The sequence below is a fragment of the Colius striatus genome, chromosome Z (genome assembly GCF_028858725.1).
Source record: "Colius striatus isolate bColStr4 chromosome Z, bColStr4.1.hap1, whole genome shotgun sequence".
NCBI lineage: Eukaryota > Metazoa > Chordata > Aves > Coliiformes > Coliidae > Colius > Colius striatus.
Window position 1 is genome coordinate 28,947,204 of NC_084790.1, and position 21,909 is coordinate 28,969,112.

Sequence of the window (21,909 nt, forward strand, 5' to 3'; positions counted from 1 at the left end):
TTTTATTCCAATACCTAATTTTCAACTGTAACAGCTAATTTGGGTCCTATCCTATTACATATAATATCACTCAACATGCAATGACAAACCAGGTGAGTCGGCCTGACTTGCTTTACTTTTATTCTTGGATGTATATAATTGCATAGAACCAATACACAAAAAGAATCATCATCACAAATTAAACATACAGATGGTGCAATAAAATTCTTACTTGCTGAAGTGTTGGGGCCTGGGCTATAATGGAGTTAGACAAAGATGGAGAAAGTTAGCAGTTCATCTTTGAATCGCCTTCAGCAGCAGAAAAAGAAAAGAATGTCTATGTGACAGCAAGCTTGAGCAGGGAAGAAATCGAAACAATAGACTGTAACAGAGACAAGGTCAAAACAAGAAGATAGGATAGAGCATTAAATTAAGCATTGTTAGAAGACAGAGTAGAGCATTCAATTAAGCATTGTGTGATCGCATGTACCTGACTAACAAATAGCAACGTATGTAACTAACAATAGTATAAAGTTAAGTAAAATGTAAGGTAAACATAACCATAGTCTAGTGTGAGAGAAAACTAACTGAAGGCCAGATAGATGGAGTGATATTTTAAGCACAATAAGGTTGATGTTTTAAGTACAATAAGGGTGGTGTTTTAACACAATGAGGTTGGTGTCTAAGTTGTTACAAAAATGAAACTTTGAGGCCTTATGCATAGCACGTGATCCTTAGTATTAATTGTCATGAATTGTAGCACATACACAGCATTTGGAAAAAAGTATATAAGTGATGATTATGTGGCAATAACTTTGGAGTCGATGCACATCATATTGGTGTCTGGTCACTCCTGTCTTGCATGATAAAGAGGAATCCCTGCACTGAAGTAGTGAGTGATTAATTTACTGTAGAGTAGTAGGCAGGCAAGAAAACTCTGTTTTCCAAGTACTCTGATTCCACTTAAGTATCTGCTTTTAGTAAGAACAATTGTGCCATCCCAAGCAATCATCTGAATGAACTGAAGATAGCTTTCAAGCTGACACTTCACTAACTGACAGTGAGATACAAAAAGAACAAGCTGAAGCCAGTTTTTACAGCTGAACTTTAGGAAATTTTAGGGAAGTTTATATTCTATGAAAGCACATTTTATGTTATTGCTGTGCACCAAATTTTGCACAGGCCTAATTTCTTAAATACAAACAAACAAAAAAAACAAGTGCTTTATAATAAAAGGTTCCCTTTTGTCCTTTCAAATAAACTATTATGTTAAATGTATTTTAAATGTAAAACCAATCAACTTTGTTTCATAACACTAATGACAGTCTGAGCTGAAGACCCTGCATGGGAATGAAAGGATACAGCCCTATCCACATATTTTCAGACTTCAAACTCAGAAAATAATAGATTCAGTAAATTCAGATCCTGTAAATTCAGATCATACTTGATGGATGGGGGAGAGAAATATAACTCAATGAACAGCAATTATATTAGTCATGACAATCCTGTCACAGGTCAATTCCGTGAAACCCAGAGGCAAAAGTCTGCATGGCCAATTCATAATTTTCATATTTCATGTTAGTATTTCAAGACTAGTTTAAGCAGTTTCGGTAGACAGGCATATGAGAATCACATCAAAGGAAGACACACTTTGTCTTACAGTCTTAAAACGTTTGAGGTCAGTTCATTTCAAATGAATAACTCTTCTTCTGGAGTGAATGAAAATGTTTGTTTCTGAATGACTGAGGGATCAGATTAAAATGTATTGCCTCCCAGTAGGAGAAAGTTTTACCAAAATTCCACATTGTGGAAAAAGCAAGATAAGGGTTAATGGACTTCAGCATTTTCTTTGAAAAGCTTAAAAGTGAGGAAGAATATTCTCACAGTGGCTTTCCTTTCTGTACTGCTCACAGAAATGCCATATGGCACTGGGGCAGAAAGGAGGATTTTTCTCCTATGTCATTTTATTGGAAGGATGCTTCTAATAAGATGCAGAAAAGGAGAATTTAGCTAAAGAAAGATGAATTGTCAAGTGACCTGTAGCTACTACTCGATGTTTACTAGCAATTACAGACTGCAGCTGTTAGCAAAAGTTTAACAGTCCAAGAAGACATGTGGAGTCAGCAAATCACAGGCATGAAAAGAGGAACGGATTCAATCCCAAACATCTCTTCTGATCACCTCTGCAGTAGGTGGGAAAGGAGGGCAAAACCAGCAGGTGTGTTGACAGTGCCTCAGAAATTTCTGATGCCTGGAGCATCTAAGGTATGGGGAAGCACACACTGGCTAGTGTGAAGAGCACTTGCACCAGATGAGTCATAGACTCATATAATCATTTTGGTTGGAAAAGGCCTTTAATGTCATCAAGTCTAACCACTGAGCTGGAAGAGAGAGACAGAGATAAGAACCATGATCCCAGAGGAAATGGTTATTGATCTGCTACACCACTTAGACATGCACAAGTCTATAAGGCCAGATGAGATCCACCCAAGGATACTGAGAGCTGGCAGAACTGCTCACCAAGACACTTTCCATCAGCTACCAGCAGTCCTAGCTTGTACAAGAAGTAAGGTGGCCAGCAGGACTGATTGTCCGCCTGTACAATCTGGAGGTGAGGGCGTATACTGATGAGGCCATACCTCAAATACCATGTTCAGTTCTGGGCCTCTCCCTACAAGACAGACACTGAGGTTCTGGACCACGTCCAAAGACAGGCAACAAAGCTGGTAAACGGTCCAGAGCACAGGTCTGAGAAAAGGAAGCTGAGAGGAGACCTTATCACTTCCTCTAATTACCTTAAAGGAGGTTGTAGTGAGGTGAGTCAGTCTCTTCTCCCAAGTAGCAAGTGATAGGACAAGAGGAAATAGCCCCACGTTGCACCAAAGGAGGTTTACAGTGACTATTAGGAGAAGCTTCTTCCCCAAAACAATTGTTAAGCACTGGAACAGGGTCCCCAGGGACACAGTTGAGTCACATTCCCTGGAGCTACTAAAAGATGTGTAGACATGGTGCTCAGGGACATGGTTTAGTGGTGGACTTGGAAGTGTTAGGTTTATGGTTGGAGACAATGATCTTAAGGGTCTTTTCCAACCTAAATCTATGATTCTATCCAGGAAAAACTTAAAATGCTCCATTTACCATTTCTAAGGGGTCTCAAGAACTGTTATGACCCAGAGCTTCCAACTCTCATTAGAAGAACTTTTGACTTAAATTCAGAATACTATGTTGTACATCACTGGTACAAGCTGGGATAAACATTTCCAAGGAAAAGTCTTACATTAGGCTTCTAAACATATATATTCAGTTTTCAGTAGTGAACACTCTCTGGTGGTTCCTATTCATCTGACAGCATAAGGAACCTTAAAAGCCATGAGGTGTGAAAATCCTGCAAGTTACATTCTCATCCTTCTGAGATGTGCCTTCATGTGTGTGCACACACACATATTTAAGGTATCTACATGAATGATTGAGAATTTACAACAGTAATTCTTACTGGTTTAGGGACAATGCTAAGCACGATTAGTTTCTGTCAACACTGTCACTTCTCTGGTTTACTTCCAAGCAGTTAAACATTGAGTTTTTTCTACAACAAAACTGATATTATACTGTAAGGTCATAGATGAACATTGACAGAATGAAAGCTGACAGGGCTAACAAGCCACAGAGATAACATTCAAATAATTGATTAGTAGATACCGAAACACTCCTTATATAGCTTAGTCAGGCTAAATGGAAGTAATTTAGGCACAAATTTCACCATTCAATAATGACAATATTTCTTGCAGCTATTCAGTGACATGCACTTTTCTTACAAGCTATACAGTTACCCCAATCACCAATAGCACCACTGGAAAATGGCAGATTTTATGCAAGACTTGTAATTTTCATTCATTATACCAAAACGTATGCCTGTAACAGCAAGTGAATTTTCTCAATCTGCCTGTAAGCAGCTCCTGTCCCTCAGCTTCCCACACTATTCTGTCCCTTGCACAGCTCGTATAAAAGACAAACCACAGAATCACAAGACTCTGAACTGATTACTCAATGCATGGGGATGTAGAATATTTTAACAAATTTTTTGCATGTCTTTAGTCATACAGATTTCTCCTTGGCTGGACTTAAAGTTGCTAACACCATGTGAACAGACATAAAAGCCAGTAAAAACATTTGAAGATTTCATCTTGTCCAAATTGTGTACAGTAAAAGCATGAAAGCCCACAAAAATGAATAGCAGTCATCTGCTTCCGCTTCACTCTTCTCTCAGATCTACTATTTACAGGCATCTGACTCAAGTGGCAGAAGAGCAACAGTTAAGCGATTAGAAAATTAGAACATTTGTAAACAGTTTCTGTCTACTGAACAGCTTGTAATAAAGATAAATGGAAAAAAAGTCTGCAAACCTCCCAAAATGAAGAAGCAGAAGAGATTTTGGAACAAACAGATAAAATGACAAAAAGCATACTATGGGCACCTGCTGAGACTCACCTAATGGGTTAACTTGAACTCATAAATGAAATAGCTCAAGTTAAGGTGATATGTAACCTCTTGTACATCCCTTACTTATTCTAAAAAGATTGCAAAGAAACAAAACGGACAGTAATTTTAAAAACCAGTTATGAGACACATCTGGAGAACTTGAGGACTGTATGCTTGCTCTACATTGCTGAAGCAATTTAAAGTAGGATCTGTAGATATATGGATAGGTATGATAGCCTGGGCAAGAATCAATGTGGCTTCTATAACATGGAGCTATGTCTCAAAACTGCAGAACTTATTTGAAAGACTTAACCACCATTTGAATAAAGGATATTTGATTTATTTACTTGGATTTCCAAAAGTTATTTGACAAAGTCCCTCACCAAAGGTTCTTAAGGAACCCACAGAAGGCAGAAAATAATCAGTAGTTGTTTAACCAGGAAAGGAATGACTGTTCGGTTTTCAAAGAGGCCATCAGTAATCTGATGGACCACAGAAGCTGTCAATGAGCCAGTACAGGAGCTGAGATGAGAAATGAAGTGACACTAGTTCAATGGGGTTTTTTTCCATAATCAAAGTTCTTCATAATAGTAACTTTATTCCCAACTGAAGAGCTGAAACAGGACTCTACTGAGATTCCGTAACAGTATAAAATGGCAGACTAAATTCCCCACAAATAAACAGAATTGAATTGACAACTGGACGTGGTTCTAAAACACTTCTTGTAGCTGACCCTGCTTAAGTGGGCAGGCTGGACTAGACCATCTTAAGAGACCATCCTCTTCCACTTCTGGGAGGAAGAGGAAGAGGTTAAAGATCAAAGACTGAAAATAAGTAACAATATTGCTGTGTTTATAATTACCTGAATTGAGAAGAAACTACAAACACTTGCAAGAAAGAAAAAAAAACGGTGGGAGGCTGGGCAGACGGACCCTGTTTTAGAATTATGCCTTTTCCTTAAACCAAAGAAACTGCTTTTTTCACAGTGCCTGGAGAGAAGCCAGAGCAGATACATATCACATCATATTTCTAGTGAGGAGATATTGAGGAAAAGAACTGTGGAAATGACATCAGTTCTGAGGTAAAGTTGCAGTTCTGGCATCCTGTTTGTGGCATATGGATGCTCACAGCAAGGTATGCATTGCAGCACGGACTATACATTTGCTGAAGATCTTCAATTTTAATGTTGTTTTTGAGGCTGTACATTATAAATCTTGCACTTGCTTTTACTGCTACTTTATCCCCCTGTCAAAAGCCATGATAAATAGAAAGTAAAGTGTCAAAGGGCAGTGTGTTTTTGGGTTTTTTTTTTCCCTCTCAAAGGAGTTGCTGTCTTCCTTTTATTTTACATTTTATGTTTCTGGAGTTCTACCATGGATAACTGCATAAGTGAAAGGATAACATCTTGCAAGCTACAGCATTATGTTGTTCAGGAGATCACTTGTGTCAAAATTAGTATACAGTTTGGTTGCTAGAGGCTGAATGGCCCCTTTTGAAGATATATTGTTGTACAGCCTCCTAACTTAGAAGTACTTTCCAAAGAAAGAAGCAACACCTCAGCAATCTATTTTCACAGCAATAGATGCAAATATTGATGGTCCTCACCAGTCTCTGTGTTTTACTGAATTGTAGCCGATGACAGCAATGACACTATTTCTGTATTCATTCTATAACCACCTGATCAGGATGAGGAAGTGGATGAGGCCTTCTACGGACAGCTGAGAGCTGCCTCATGATCACAATCCCTGGTCCTCATGGGGGACTTCAACCACCCTATTTGCTGGGATAGTCACAGAGACAAACACACACAGTCCAGAAGGTTCCTACAGATTGTTGATGACAACTTCCTGTCGCAGATAATACAGGAACCAACGAGGAGGGGTGTGCTGCTGGACCTGGTACTGACGGATGAGGGCCTGGCTGGGGATGTGAAGGTTGGAGGCAACCTTGGATGCAGTGACCATGAGATGGTAGAGCTCAAGATCCTGTGTGGAAGGGGCAGAACACAAAGCAGGACCGTGACCCTGGATTTCAGGCGAGCTGACTTTGGCCTCTTCAAAGATCTACTTGGACGGATCTCATGGGATAAGATTCTAGAAGACAGAAGTGCCCATGAGAGCTAGTCAATCTCCAAACACCACTTCCTACAAGACCAGGATCAGTGTGTCCCAATGCGCAAGAAAGGAGGAAAAGGAGGTAGGAGGCCTCCATGGATGAGCAAGGATCTGCTGGGACAACTCAGGCAGAAAGCAGCCATCTATGAGAGGTGGAAACAGGGGCTGGCTTCTTAGGAAGAGTATAGGAACATTGCCAGGGCATGCAGGGGTGCAACTAGGAAAGCTATAGAGCCCTTCTAGAATTAAATTTAGCCAGGGATGTTAAGGACAGCAATAAGGCATTTTTCAAGAACATCAGCAGCAGAAGGATGGTGAGGGGTAATGTGGGCCCACTGCTAAACGCTGAGGGTGCCCTGGTGTCTGAGGATGCAGAGAAGGCCAAAGTACTGAATGCCTTCTTTGCTTCAGTCTTTATGGCCAAGGCCGACACTCAGGAAGCCCAGTCTGGCAAGGATAACAGGATGGCCAGGACAGCAGAGGAATTGCCCTGGGTGGAAGAGGAAGAGGTTAAAGATTTGTTGGCCAAGTTTAAGGCTCATAAGTCAATGGGTCCTTATGGAATGCATCCTAGAGTGCTGAGGGACCTGGCTGATCTGATTGCCAAGCCTCTCTCCATCATTTTTGTACAATCATGGAGGACAGGTGAGGTGCCCGAGGACTGGAGAAAGGTCAATGTCACACCAGTCTTCAAAAAGGGCAAGAAAGACGACCCAGAAAACTACAGGCCGGTCAGCCTCACCTCCATCACTGGAAAGGTGATGGAACAACTCATCCTGAATGTTATCAATGAACATATGAAGGATAAGATGGTTATCAGGGGGAATCAACATGGCTTCACCAAGGGGAAATCATGTTTGACCAACCTGATAGTCTTCTGTGAGTGCATAACTGGCTGGCTAGATGAGGGGAGAGCAGTGGATGTCCTCTACCTTGACTTCAGCAAGGCTTTTGACACTGTCTCCCATAACTTCCTCATCAGAAAGCTCAAGCAGTGTCACCTGGATGAGTGGACAACGAGATGGATAGAGAGCTGGCTGAATGACAGAGTCCAGAGGGTGGTGATCAACGGCACAGAATCGAGTTGGAGACCTGTGGCCAGTGGAGTTCCACAGGTATCAGTTCTGGACTCAGTCTTGTTCCACATCTTCATCAATGACCTGGATGAGGGTACAGAGTGTACCCTCAGCAAGTTCCCTGATGACACCAAACTGGGAGGACTGGCTGATTCCCCAGAAGGCTGTGCTGCCATTCAGTGGGATCTTGACTGGCTTGAAAATTGGACAGAAAGGAACCTCATGAGGACAAGGACAAGTGCAGAGTCCTGCATCTGGGAAGGAACAACCCATGCACCAGTACAGGCTGGGGGTTGAACTGCTGAAGAGCAGCTCTGCAGAGAGAGACCTGGGAGTCTTGGTTGATAATAAGCTAAATATGAGCCAGCAAGGTGCCCTCGTGGCCAGAAGGGCCAATGGCATCCTGGGATGCATCAAGAAGAGTGTGGCCAGCAGGTCAAGGGAGGTTCTTCTCCCTTTCTACTCTGCCCTGGTGAGGCCTCATCTGAAGTTCTGTGTCCAGTTCTGGGCTCCTTAGCTCAAGACGGATAGGGAAGTTCTGGAGAGAGTCCAGCGCAGGGCACCAAGATGATTAGGGGAGTGGGACATCTTTCATATGTGGAAAGGCTGTGGGAACTCGGGCTGTTTAGTCTGGAGAAGAGGAGATTGAGGGGAGATCTTATTAACATTTATAAATATCTAAAGGGTGGGTGTCAGGACGTTGGGACATCCCTTTTTTCTATAGTAGCTAGCAACAGGACAAGGAGTAATGGGATGAAGCTAGAACACAAAAAGTTCCACTTAAATATAAGAAAAAACTATTTCACTGTGAGGGTGAGGGAGCCCTGGCACAGGCTGCCCAGAGGGGTTGTGGAGTCTCCTTCCTTGGAGGTCTTCAACACCCGCCTGGACATGTTCCTATGCGACCTGATCTGGGTGAACTTGCTTCTGCAGGGGGGTTGGACTAGATGACCTCTAAAGGACCCTTCCAATCCCTACCATTCTATGATTCTATGAAGAGGTTCCTGAGAACTTCATCCATTCAATGTTACATCTTAATCACTGCATGCAAATCTACATTACTATACTGATATGAGGAACTGAGGGATCAAGTATCCTTAAATGCTTGCCCTGCTCTTACACACCCTTTCAGGTATATGCATCTCACTACAGATGGAGACAGGACATTGGGCTAAATAAACCGTTGATCTGTCCCAGCACTGCCATTCTTACACTGTGAAGGCTCAAAAACTTAGGATTAGTTCATTTAAAAATTATACTGCAAACATGTATGCATACATTACTCAGAATAGAGAAAATAGGATTTTCAGATGTTAATTTGGCTGGGTGGGAAGAGAGATTTTGAAATGACCTCAAGTTCTGAAAACAAATAGTTTGTGTTTCTTAACAAGATGGCTCCATAGGCAGAATGGAAAAGGTATCCATTCTATCATTAGAGTTGATTCTTACTGAAAGGCAAATTTCAGTTTCCTTTAAACAAAATAATGCACATATCCAGTGCACTACAAGCTCATGTCTCACAGCAACATCTCCAGCTGAGATACATTTTCCAGTAACCAAGCATTCAGCATGTAGAAGACCACAACATCAGCCCCAAAAGAGATTTTTATTTCAATTTGAGATAGGAATGCGACTAGGAGATCTCTAAAGGTCCCTTCCAACCCCTACCATTCTATGATTCTATGAATTGGTACTTCAATCCTTCTGTTTTAAACATTATATAGTCTATGAAATTTAGCACATACAATGTACACTTGAAAATGGTCTTGGATAGCTCATTTTCAATTTTCTTTCCCATGGCATCATATTTACAGGTTTTAAAAAACAGCCCGCAGCTAACCAGGAAAAAAGACGTAGGCTTCTACTTGCTTGACCACAACCTGTATACACACTTAAGTAAACTGAGCATAGGGAAGCTTTACAGAGAGATCTAGATAGGCTGGACGGCTGAGTTTCAATAAGGCCACGTCCTGGGTCCTCCTCTTGGGGCACAACAACCCCCAGCAGTGCTACAGGCTTGGGTAGGAGTGCCTGGAAAGCTGCCGGGCAGAGAGGGATCTGGGACTGCTGATTGACAGCAGCTGAATACAAGCCAGGTGGCCAAGAAGGCCAATGGCATCCTGGCTTGTATGAGGAACAGTATTGTCAGCATGAGCAGGGAGGTGATCATTCCCATAGGGCCAGGACAAAGGCTGGACTGATCTTAAAGATTTCTTCCAGCTGAAACAATTCTATGATTCTATGAAATGTCAATCTGTCCTTAAGACATATAATCCTCTGCAGTTTGGGTTGCTCCAAAGCATCCTGTCAGCCGAGATATCAAGCCAAGTGGAACCTTCTCTACTAATCCCATCACAATAAAACATGCATTTACATTGTAAAACAGTTTTTAATTCCTTGGTCAGAAAGAGCTGGGAAAGTACCACAGGCAGTGAAGTGCAGTCTTGGAACAGAGCAAGGAAAGAGTATGCTTTTCTTGCCTTCTTTAACTTACTTTCTAGAGGTTTAACAGCTAACAGAGATAGACTCTGTGAAAACACATCCTGTGCACTTTTGCCAAAAGAGGGGTTACTACTTACAAAAGTAACGCAAAGGTGACAAGAAGAAAACAATATGCTTCCACAAAAACAAAAATTCCTAAATGAAACAATAGGTCAGATTTCAGAGGGGGAAAAAAAAAAAACCAAAACCACAACAAGAAGGAAGTTTATTTTCTAAGAGTAGTAACCAGTAAGTTAAAATGCATTTTCTAGAGATTATTTACTAGCTGAGGACACCGACAATGCAAGGACAGATGAAGGATCACTATCAACAACTATGGATGACTTGTTCTAAAAGCTGTTATTCTTAAGCATTTGTTTTTTTAATAGAGCAGATAGGGAAACAATAAATACTGAAAAAGACATTACACAAATCAAGAACTAAAAGCAACATCACCATTTGGAGATAAACAGAACATTTTATTACCCTTTCTCAGAATAAGCATCACTGTACTGTAAAAAGAACACCCCTTGCAAAATTAGCAATTGTTCAAGTAATAAAGGTCTCCTTATTGTGAAGGTAGCAAGCACGGTAAGAAGGCATAAATGAAAATGTCAACAGCAAATCCACAAGTTCATGTGTTTAAATTCCACTTCATTGTGAAAGGACAAAGGATTTCATTTAATGCAATCCTCCTACTAATTTAACTCCTACTAATGGTTCACACATATTGTACATACACCAATGAAAATAATATTCAGGTCTTTGCACTTTTTTCCACATAATATGCAGTGTTTGCTTTCCCAAAGCCTGGGCAACCTTCTGTCTAGCAGAAGACCACAGAAGAATCATTCAGGTTTACTGCCATAAAAGACAACTTGTTGGATTATAAACAAAATGAGAACTAGGGATGACTTTTTAATTTCCTTATTGACCTTTTCAGACAATATTCAGGAAGATAAAACCTCTGTGATTTCAATGACTGAAGAGGATTTTTCCACCATTGATAGTTGGTAGTCTTTACAAATGTGGCTATTTAGTATGTGAGCAACTATTTAAACATCTGTTACTGGGAGAATTCTGCCTACAAAACTGTATCCATTACAACTCCTTGTACAATACTATACACATTTGGACACACATCTAAAGACACAGTGGAATGAACACATATTTGCTTCTCATACCACAGTGCTTTGGCAAATTTACCTGCTCCCTATCCAGAATTGTACTGGCTTACCACATAATCACACTTAGGCAAATGCTTTCAGCTGCTCTGGAAAATAATTATTCAAGTTCGGATCTGCTGTTGCTGTAACAAGCTAAAAGAATGACTTTGTTCTGTCTGACCCCTTGCAGACTACTACAGTGTTTTTCAGGTATGACAATTCTCATATTAACACAAAAGATATCATTGCTTTCAACTCCTAAAAACTCCATGTGCAAAAAGCTTTTTTCAGTATTCTCAAGAGCACTTACTTCAAGAGCTATTCATTTTCTCCATTAGGAACTTTTTTTAATTAAAAAAGATAATCAAAACCCATGACAAAAATGCATTGTGGCTGATAGAAGGAAAAACTTGAAAAGTAAGAAGTAGCAATTCTCTAATATAATTTTTCATTATTAATAGCTCTTTAAGTACAAGAAAGCTGTGAAAATTACACAGGATTATCATCTTTTCATTCCAGCTATTCAAAACTGCTCCAGCACTCCTTTTATAGAAAGAAAGGTAACAGCTCAATTTATTGACAGAACAATGCATTGAGTACACAGACTAATAAGAGTATAGAGATAATGCAGTACTCTGGAATAACTAACTACTCTTTCACTGCCCACTCTAAGTACTGAATTTTGATTTATATACCATATATTCTCTTTAGCTTCCAAGTTAATCCAAACATGAGCAGACAGACCTGTCCATTAAGTTCAATGCACAACATCCCAAGCATCCTATTAATCAAGTTGCAAATTAACTACAGTTAGATTCAAGTGCAGTATCATATACAATCTAGGTATGTACTTGCAAGTAGGAGTCCACTGGTGCTAGACACAGTGAAAATGTCCCAATACCAACATACAGACTTTCTGTGGGTTTTGCCTCAGAAAAGACCTCATCTGGTCTTGCAAATTTATTGTTCTCAAGAGCTTAGAGTGGACTCAGTGCTCCTGAACAGCATTTTCTGGTTCAGCTATGTCTGGTCTGCAGTGTGTATTCCAAGAACACTCCTTGATTCAAGGCACAGTGAGAAGGGATAACTGGGACACTTGTTTCACAAAAGTCACTCCCAATACAAATTAAAATTTCAGCACAGATACGCTCAAAAAATTGCCTTTAAAAACAGGAATGTTGCAATACAACATTGCAAATAAAGTCTCAGTGCTTCTGTAATTGAAAACATGTAAAAATATGTTATTATGAGTAGTGTATTTAAGTTCATATTAGGAAGAAGTGCTTGCTTCAAATTGTTTTTTTATATAATACAAGTATGACTTAGATACTACCGATTGTACTAAAACCCAAGTAATCCTTTCATTCACAAATGTTGCAGGCCAGTTTCCTCTGCAGAAACAAGCACTAACACACACCTGAAAGAAGCTAGCTGTAATAATTTCAGCTTCTCTGATTTGACTGTGCACAAGCATTGACAATTAAACACTTTGTCCACAGAATCAGATATACACATATCCGTATATCTGTATATCTGTATATCTGAATCAGATATACACATATGCACTGTGAAAAATACATGTTATCATCTGTTTTCTGAGACCTAGTGAAGTAGGCATTGAGTTTACAGTTCAATGCAAAACTTGGCTGCAGCAGAAAAATGGTTTTGCAACAAATCCCAACTGCAAAGGGATTTCAACAACTGAAAAACTTAATTTTTTTTACATAAATGGAATGTCAATCATGCCAACAAATACTCAAAAAAACCCTTTCTTCTTTTCTAACTAAGGAACATGCAGAGAGAGAGAATGTTTTGACAAGTTACTTAGTTCCTATGACAGACATTTGGAGAACAGAGTAACATAACAATGTTAAAATAACAATGTCCCATGGCAAGGTTCAAAATAGCTACCCTAAGAGTCCATTTCTCTCATGATTGAAAGTCTCAAGTGAAATGGTATACCTACTCTCAACTGTTTTTTTAATTTACAGAATGGTAGAGGAAATTTTCTTTTCTTGCTTTTTCAGCATTTACTTTTTAAATTTTGAATCAAGCAGTTGTTGAACTGCACCTGGCAAAACTGAAGAAAATACTCTCACTGAACTGAGTAAGGAATTGTAGTTGTCAAAACCGAGGCTATATATTGCAAGTTCTGGTTCCCAATACTGAAGTGAGGAATTTCATTCAAAATATTGGGTTACAAAGGAATAAAGCTTCCACAGAAATCATGTGCTGCTTGGTGCTGATTTTTTTTATTCATGACTCCCTACAGATCAACATGCATTTTTATAGGAACTGTCTGGATTAAAATGTGACATCCTCTTTCTGGCCAATTTAGCACTGGATTGTCTTGTCCAGAACAGTACAGCTTTAGTGGAAAGAGCAAAGTGTGTTCACCATAGAAGAGGCTGCAGTCAAATGCTTACAACATTTTCCAAGGGGAAACATGAGGTGGACAGAAAACCTGCAAGAGAAGTTAAAGTCTTCAACTAGGGCTATGGTGGCTAGTGCAATGCACGAAGATCATTCTCCACATTCACCTCTCACCTTGGCCAGTTACGAAAAGGACATCATGCCTTCTGTATCTCCTATCTTCCTACCTCAAAGCAAGGTTCAACACACCTACCACAACAGTCCCAAAAGAGGCCTCAGACCCATCCCTTCAACAGTCTTCAGTACCGGCAGGAACTGCCTGCATGAAAATGATTGCTGTTTGCCTAAAGGTGTAACAGTAACAAGCAAATTGCAGTGCACAGCACAACATGAGCTGGAAGACAGGCAAATCTACACTGGCAGTTTCTGCTCAAGATGATTCTCATCCTGGTTCTGTTAAGCACTCCATGCTCATGGTCTGACAGCTACACCGTATGCTGTCTGCTGTGTGCCTGCCTCTCTTTGGGAAGTCCTCGGCCCACTACTAAAAGTCACAAGCAACTAAGTAAAAGTGTTGCGAAGGAGGCACTGACCTACTTTAAATGCACCCCAAAGTAAAATAAGGAAGTGATTTTCAAAATAAACATGGCAAACAGTCTGTAAAACAAATGACTCCTGAGATGAACAGAAAGAAGGCCTATTTTTCTGTTTTTAATGAAGGAATGTAAGGGGAAATAACGGCATACTTCCAAAGCAAAAATTGCTCAAGCTTCAAAGTACCAACTGCAAAACCAATCAATTTCTATAAAAGGATGCTTATACAAAGGAGTTACCTGATTTCATCTACTACTGCCATTACAAAAGTAGATAGTACTATGATGGCACTCGTAAACAGGATTGACAGAGTAAGATGTCATTCTGCACACTGAAATTTCGAGTACATGCACACATTGGATTTAAACTCAAGGACAGAAATCCCCTATGATTCAGCTCACACTGTCGTAACAAGGTAGGTTGCAAGTACTGAGCTCCTTTCAGTTTCAGGTCTTCAGCAAGGATCACACAATTGGAAGATTGCCCCTGAAGAAAAAAGATAACCTTGGAAGATCCTGATTTATCATTCTTATATACAGGAAAATGCCTGTAACTTCTATGCTTGGTTTTTGGTTTTGGTCTTTAATTATCATTATTTTAACCACTGAAACCAAAAGAAGGCCCTAAAGATTTGGTTGGAAATACAGCTGCTCCTGACCATTTAATAGATCTGCAATACTCCTACAACAAGAACATTAGACAGTTTCAGCTCAAATAGTTAAATAGTTTGGCACAGTTAGACAAGAGAGGGCATGCAGAGTAAATTTCATAACTAAAATTCCAACAAAGAGAAGTTCCTTTTTCATAATATTGATGAGTATAAAAAAAAAGTTTAAGTTACCAAATTTTCTTTTTACTCAAACACCATTTTTAGACTAATGCAGAATTCAAAAACTCTGTACCAAAATAAGGCTAACAAAAAAGTTTTAGTATTTAACAAAAATAAAAGTTTAGAATCTAAAATTATTAACTTTTTTTTTACAAGACAGTGTGGAAAATAGGCTTTCAGTGAAACACACTCAGAACAAAATTCCAGCATCCACGACTGACCAATGCTGCAACCTTCAGACAAGGAACAGGTACTTTTTGTGAAAACAAAGACCAAAATTTCATCTTTACAATATTAAAACTCCACTTACATGTACATACAAAACTCCCTTATCAGAAATAAAGTCAAAGGAAGGTGAAATAGACAGGCACTCAGTAGAACAGAAAAATAACTGTCCTGTGTGTGAATAAAAGCCCATCTACCATTTCTAACATGGCCAAACAAAAATGCCTCCAAAAGAAGATAAGAATAGAGCAATCCTCTATCAACATAGTTAAAGAATATTCTCATAGCATTCAACAATTTGTAGTTCAATATCTAGTGTCTTCATGTTTAATCTGTCTCATTGGATTTTGTGTAGGTAAAGTTTAATAAGTGACTGTTAAACTCACATAAGCTTTTAATGCCCATACTAACCAGTGGCCAGGAGTTCCACCACTGAACTACACGCTGCACTGAATGGCCTTACCTCTTGTGGTTCCTTTTTTTCTTGCTAGCTTTGAAAGATGCCTTGCCGAGCTTGCATAAAAGAAAACAGCAAACAGGCACCTCTAACCAGGTGTTCCATCCACACCACATATCCCCGGAGATCTCTATCTTAACTCATTACAAGGTTTACTAGGGCAGCAAAACAACAAAATGGTTTCTCTTCCATCCTCATTTTATTTATCTCAGCTGAATTTTCTCCACCATTTAAATGCCTCATCAGTCCAGTAAGGTCCTTCTGCAAATCTTTATATGCAATACTATCTTTAAAACTCTTAATAATTTAGTAAGACCAGCAAATATCCCTGATTAATGCCTTTATTTATGAGCACGTTGAGCAGTAGAGACACCTAAACTGATGCCTGTGGAACTCTACTATTGACAGATTATTCCTTCCCAAGTTTTAAGGCATTTATTATTTTTCTTGCTAGCAAGACCTTCCCTCTCTTCTCTCATGACTCCTCATCTACTCATACAAGCAAGAATTACTGACTACGATGGCTTAGGGATTTGCCACATACTTTGCAGAACGGACACTCCTTCCAAAGGAGAACTCCCATACTTGGCCACAGCTGTCCAAACACAGGTCTTTGCAGTCTGACAAAAGACATTTTCCAGTCACTCTATTTATTAAAGATCTTTTAGGATACTGTCTCCCGTTGGTTATTTTAGTAGTTATTTTGATTTACTGCATCTAGAGAGATCACACACACACATTCGTCATATATTTTCACCACCACTAACCTGAAGAGTGAATATTTTTTTGTAGACATACTCAAAATCATCTCCAAAATTAAAAGGTTGTAGACAAGGTTACTGAAAGGAAACAATAGTTGCATATTACACGTAGGAACCAAGAGGGATTGTTGGATCTCTCCAATAGTCTATCTTAGATTTGCTAAGATATACCCACACTAACCAAGGAGGTCCAATATCAGCATCAACGCTCTGGACACTGGCTCTGAAAGGATCTCAAAGTTAGCCTTGGGACTTAAGAACCAAGATCTCACTGCTATGCTCATTAGTGCATTTTCCCTTGGAGCATGTACCTCTCCAACCTCTGCTCTCTCCCTTTCCTACCTCACAGTCTTTGATTAAGCCAGTTCTCCTTTTTTTTTCCTGCTTTTCTTTCACATCTCATTTCCTAGTTCTATCCAACAGCTGGGTAGAATTAATGACTCACAACTCTAGGCTAGTTGGGTGTGACTATCTTCCCTATCCTAACCTTTTGTTAGGGTTTCAGCATCTACTTTCTTACCTTGTGTGGCAGAAAAACCCACTGCACCTCAGCTTTCATTAGCTCTTCCTCAGACAGGAGAGTTCATATTTTAAACATTTCTCAAGCTATGCAACAAACCCACGACATTATCACCAATACAGACTACTTGTAAACAAAGCCCACAGTCACTATCCTGCATGTGGAAAGGATTCTAGACCCATAACAGTATTAATCCAGGTGACAGTGTTGGTCTCAACTGCTGTTGTTCAGCAGCACATATTTTTTCTTTTTGTTGTGAATTCCAGATACAAAACTGAAACAAAAAAATTTTGTCAGTTTTATGTTACTGAATAGGTGTACAGTGAGGTCAAATGTAAATGTGGTAAGCATACATAAACCTATGCTTATTTAAATCTGGCTAGCATGAGTAGCAATAGTGGCAGAAAGGTAGCTGCAGATGCTTAAAATCCCAGCAGCCAGACAAAAATGATCCTATACTATATTTCCACAGCCTTTCCTGCCCCTATCAGTTAACACTACAGCAAGCACAAGTATGCTTTGTTGCAGTAACTTTTGTTGCATGCCTATTCTGCAAATTTACTGTACTGAGGCAACCATGTTATTACCTGACAATATTTCACAGACATCCAGGATTTTAATACCCTATCACTGGCAACATTGACAATTAGTATTTGTTACCTACTGACTTACAGATATCACCTACTGTAAACCCTTAAAAAAACTGTAATTTTCCACCTTTCTTTTTTCTCATGTTATCTTCTACCCACAAGTTCAACATGAACCAACAACTGTATTTACAGAGTATGAGCTGCACATTAGATATAGAGACAGCATTATTTACTGGACTTAAGATTTTAATAAACTGAACACTTAGGACCTTTACACTGCAGGAAGAAGCATCAGGGCAGTAGTGCAGAATTCATGAATGAAGATGCATTGGCTGACCCGTCTGCAATGCACTCCACTGACAGGACTGTGCCAACAAAGGCCTGTTCATGATTTCCTGTTTCAGGGCAGTGAGGAGTTTTGTCAGCTCAAGGTCTAAGGGTGCTGGTAACCGTGATAATGCTAAAAGGTCTCTTACGAAGTGAGGCTGTGAATAAGCTGGCATTTTAGTGCTGTCGAAGAGATGCCTACCATTCAGCTGGTACACTGCTAGGTTTCGAGAGTGGAAGTGTACAGGTGACCTGACAAACAAGAGCTGCTCACGTCGCCCAGCGTTTACCGAGACAGACTAGTGCCCTCTGTTGAAAATCCCTCGTTTCTTTTGGGGGTTTGCACAGCTCGGCTCCAGGAAGAATTTTCCGATGAAACTCGAAATGCCGTGAAAGCCAGCACGCTCTCTCGGTGCCGCTCAAGCAAACCAAAGTTTTAGCGCTTTGGACACAGCGACACTGCGCTTTGCCGGCGGGGAGGTGAGACCCGGCAGCCCCCGCCCACCCCGGGCCCGCCGCTCCCGTCGGGGAGGGGCCGTGTGTCCCCCGTCCCGTCCCGTCCCGTCCCGTCCCCGCCTCACCGTCCCAGCTCGGACTCCAGATCGAAGTAGTGGGCCAGGATGTCCTTGTTGGAGCCGTCGATCCAGTACTCGGGCGCGGCAGAACCGGGGCCGCCGGCGGCCGAGGAGCTGGAGGAGGATGACGATGAGGACGATGATGAGGAGGAGGGCATGGTGACTTTCAGCATGCCGGGACGCTTGCCGGGCGCTGCCCTTTCCTCTGCACCGGCTGCAGAAAAGCAGAGCGACGAGGCGGCACCTCACCTACCTACCTCCCTCCCTCCCTCCCTCCTTCCTTCCTTCCTTCCTTCCTTCCTTCCTCGCTCCCTCTCTCTCTTTCTCCTTCCTTCCCTCCTTTCCTCTCCTTTTCTTTTCTCTTCTCTTCTCTCCCCTCCTCCTCCTCCTCCTCCTCCTCCTCCTCCTCCTCCTCCACCTCCACCTCCACCTCCTCCCTCCTCTCCTCCTTTCCCCGCGCCGCGGCAGGCCGGGTCGGGCTGGAGCTTCAGCTGCTGCTTCCCCCAGCCCGGAGGGGCGACGGGGGCGCGTTCGGCGGGCGGGGCGGGGCGGGGCGGGGCGCGGGGCGGGGCGGCGGAGGCCGCCGCGCCTCAGGGACCAGCCACGGGCGGGGGTCGCGCCGGCTACCCCTCCCCTGGCCCTGAGGAGCCGAGCGGCGGCGGCCGCCGCGGGCTCGCGGGCGCTTCCCGGCGGCGGCGAGTGGGCCTGGGAGCTGCCCTGGGACGGCAAGCGCGCTGGCGGTTCAGAGAGAGCGTCGCGGTCAGCGGCAGCACGGCCGCTCGCAGCCCAGTGCACCGACGGGGACACGCGATCTGGGGAAGCGAGAAATGACATTTCGAGCCCAGGAGGCCGCTGCGTATTTTGCCAGGTTCAGGCGGACCGAGCTGGCCAGCTGGTGGGGCCAGGAGGGATGCGCAGCCCGCAGCGAGGTGGGAGCCACCCCGTTAGGCTGCAGCGTTTTGCCGGTTCCCTGTCTGGGGTCGTATCGGGGTGCAAGACGGAGGAGTTCAGGATTTCTCAGCCGGCGTTTGCCATGTATTTGGGGAAGAGGATATGGAAGCAGAACAAGACGAATAGCAGTGGGAAAGAGACTGACAAATGCTTAAACGTGACATACATAATCCAGAAAATAGAGCTTCCCTTTCCACCACAGAACTGAAAGAAGCCATAAAGAAATAAAATTGTCGTGCTGCAATGCCACTCTCGATAGGTAATGAAATCTGCAGGTTATGAAATGCATGGAAATATAATATGGTACATTGTGACTGCAAAAACCTTAGCCAGAAGTTTCTATATAAGGGCAGTTTCTGTTGGTGTAGCGGTGAAATAAAACAGCAGCAGTGTGTGTGCCTCGCATGCATAGTATGCCAGATCAATCCCACTCACATCCTCTCCATGCTGTTACACCCACTCATAACGTTGTGCAGGCACAGGCAGGAGGTAAAATGGACCGTGTGCCTGTGTAGCAGAAGTGACAGAAGTATTGTCTTCTTAATTTTCAACCACAATCCACTGTCTTATTTTTAAACATTATGTTCCTTGTTCAGACAAAGCACAATATCTTGTTCAGTGTTGTGTTAACTCAGGTGTATTAACTTTTTCTGAGATACTCCCATAATCAAGTCTGTCTCTTACTGTTCTCTGTCTTCTTTACAGTACCCAAAGGGGACACATATTTGTAACTCTGAATCTCCTAAATTCCCAAAGACCTTAAAAAAGAAATGTTCTTCTCTGCTTAACCAGATAATGAAAGAAATACCTGCTAATCTGGTCTTTGTTAATGGTAGGAAATGACAAAAGAGAGAAATGAGATAGAGAGATAACACCCTTTCCTCTCAAATTTACGTTTTCTCCATTGTAAAATGAGAACATAGATCCCCATCATGATTTGAGATTTTATCATTTTCAGATCCATATTTGAAAGTCAGGAAAAAAGTAACCCAAACTCCTGTTTTTGAAACTAAGTCCTATGCCAGCCAGTTTTGACAGAAAGCCTTTCAGATGAACTTTGTACCCTTAGCACCTACACTAACAGAGCTGAGATCTCCAGTACCTGAGCCACAGACAAGCAGCCTTTCCTTTGTTGCTCATACTTCTTTAGAGTTCCCCCCAGCTCCCTCTGTCTCTGCTGGACAGTATGGAACTTTTCATCATAATTCTTTGGTTGCTAGGTGACATTTTCCCCTCATGGCATTTTCTTCCTGGGAGAAGAAATAGTCACTGATGATGAAAATCTCACACACACACACACACACGGATACAATAGCAAATCAGCATATTTAGAGGACAGCAGTGTCCCACATTACATTTTTGTGTAGTCAAGTACCTACTTGACTACTTGTGTAGTCAAGTAACATACTCCATAACCTGAAGAGTACATATATTTCTGCTGTGGCATGGTCTTGATAACAATTGTTTTAGTAAGATTGTGTTCTTCCAGGTAACTGCAATCAGATTGCCATCTCAGATGATCTAGATATGCTTACTATGACCCTTCATGTGCTACTTCCTAAATGATATAGCACCAGGGTTGTTTTTTTGTTTTTTTTTTTTAATGTTGGGTTTGGGTTTTTTTTGTGCTGGGCTACCTATGGGGAAGGCTTTTGGCATCCCTTAAAACTGTCTTGAAAAAAATTAAATTACAATATCGAAATATATCCATATGGAAGTAAATGAAGCCTTCAGGTTGTACACTGCATGTAACCAACACATGAATGCCTCTCAGTCTCTGGGAAAACAAAGGTGGCATTTCAAAGGCCTGTCACTCCACTCACATCAGATCAATGTCAACAATGTTGAGATTTGCACTGTCATTATTAGACATGAAACTCAGCTGTTGATAAAACCTCATACTGTGTGTGAAATTTTACTATGGAGCTACAAATGTCACAGTCTTCCTGCCAATAAACTCAGGTTACAAACTAGGAGGAAAAAGGCAGGTCAAGGAGATATACCTCTTTCACAGAGGAAGCCATTTTTATGAACAAAAAAATACATGCAAGAGAGATCCAAACTCCTGTCTCTCTTCTGCCACTCATCAATTTAGACCCACAGCTGAAAGTCAATCTGGTGTTTTGGCAGAGGTAGGATCAGTAATCTTTCTGCCCTCCTACTTGCTGCAGTTCTGGTTTGCAAGTGCTCTTGTCCCTTTGTACAGATATCACTGCATCAGGTATAAGGAGTACACATTTTCCAGGGTTTACTTAAAAAATAAATACAGGATAAGAACCTTTCAAATTTAACTTCTAATATTTTCATATGTTTCTAGCATCTAGACCTTGAGTAGGAATTCAAGAATAAACAAATTCTGTTCAAAGGTTTAAGTAAATAGTTCCCAGTATGTGGACATCATTTGAAAAATCAGTC

General features: G+C 41.3%; 1 protein-coding gene across 1 annotated transcript in view; it reads right to left on the reverse strand.

Annotated features, from left to right (window-relative positions):
- CAMK4 (calcium/calmodulin dependent protein kinase IV) overlaps nt 1–18,716 on the reverse strand; it is a 170,524-nt gene extending 151,808 nt beyond the window's left edge. Inside the window, exon 1 of the mRNA XM_062018973.1 lies at nt 18,550–18,716. Within this exon, the coding sequence (XP_061874957.1) occupies nt 18,550–18,716 (167 nt within the window). The remainder of the gene's footprint in view (nt 1–18,549) is intronic.
- Nucleotides 18,717–21,909: the final 3,193 nt, after the last annotated feature.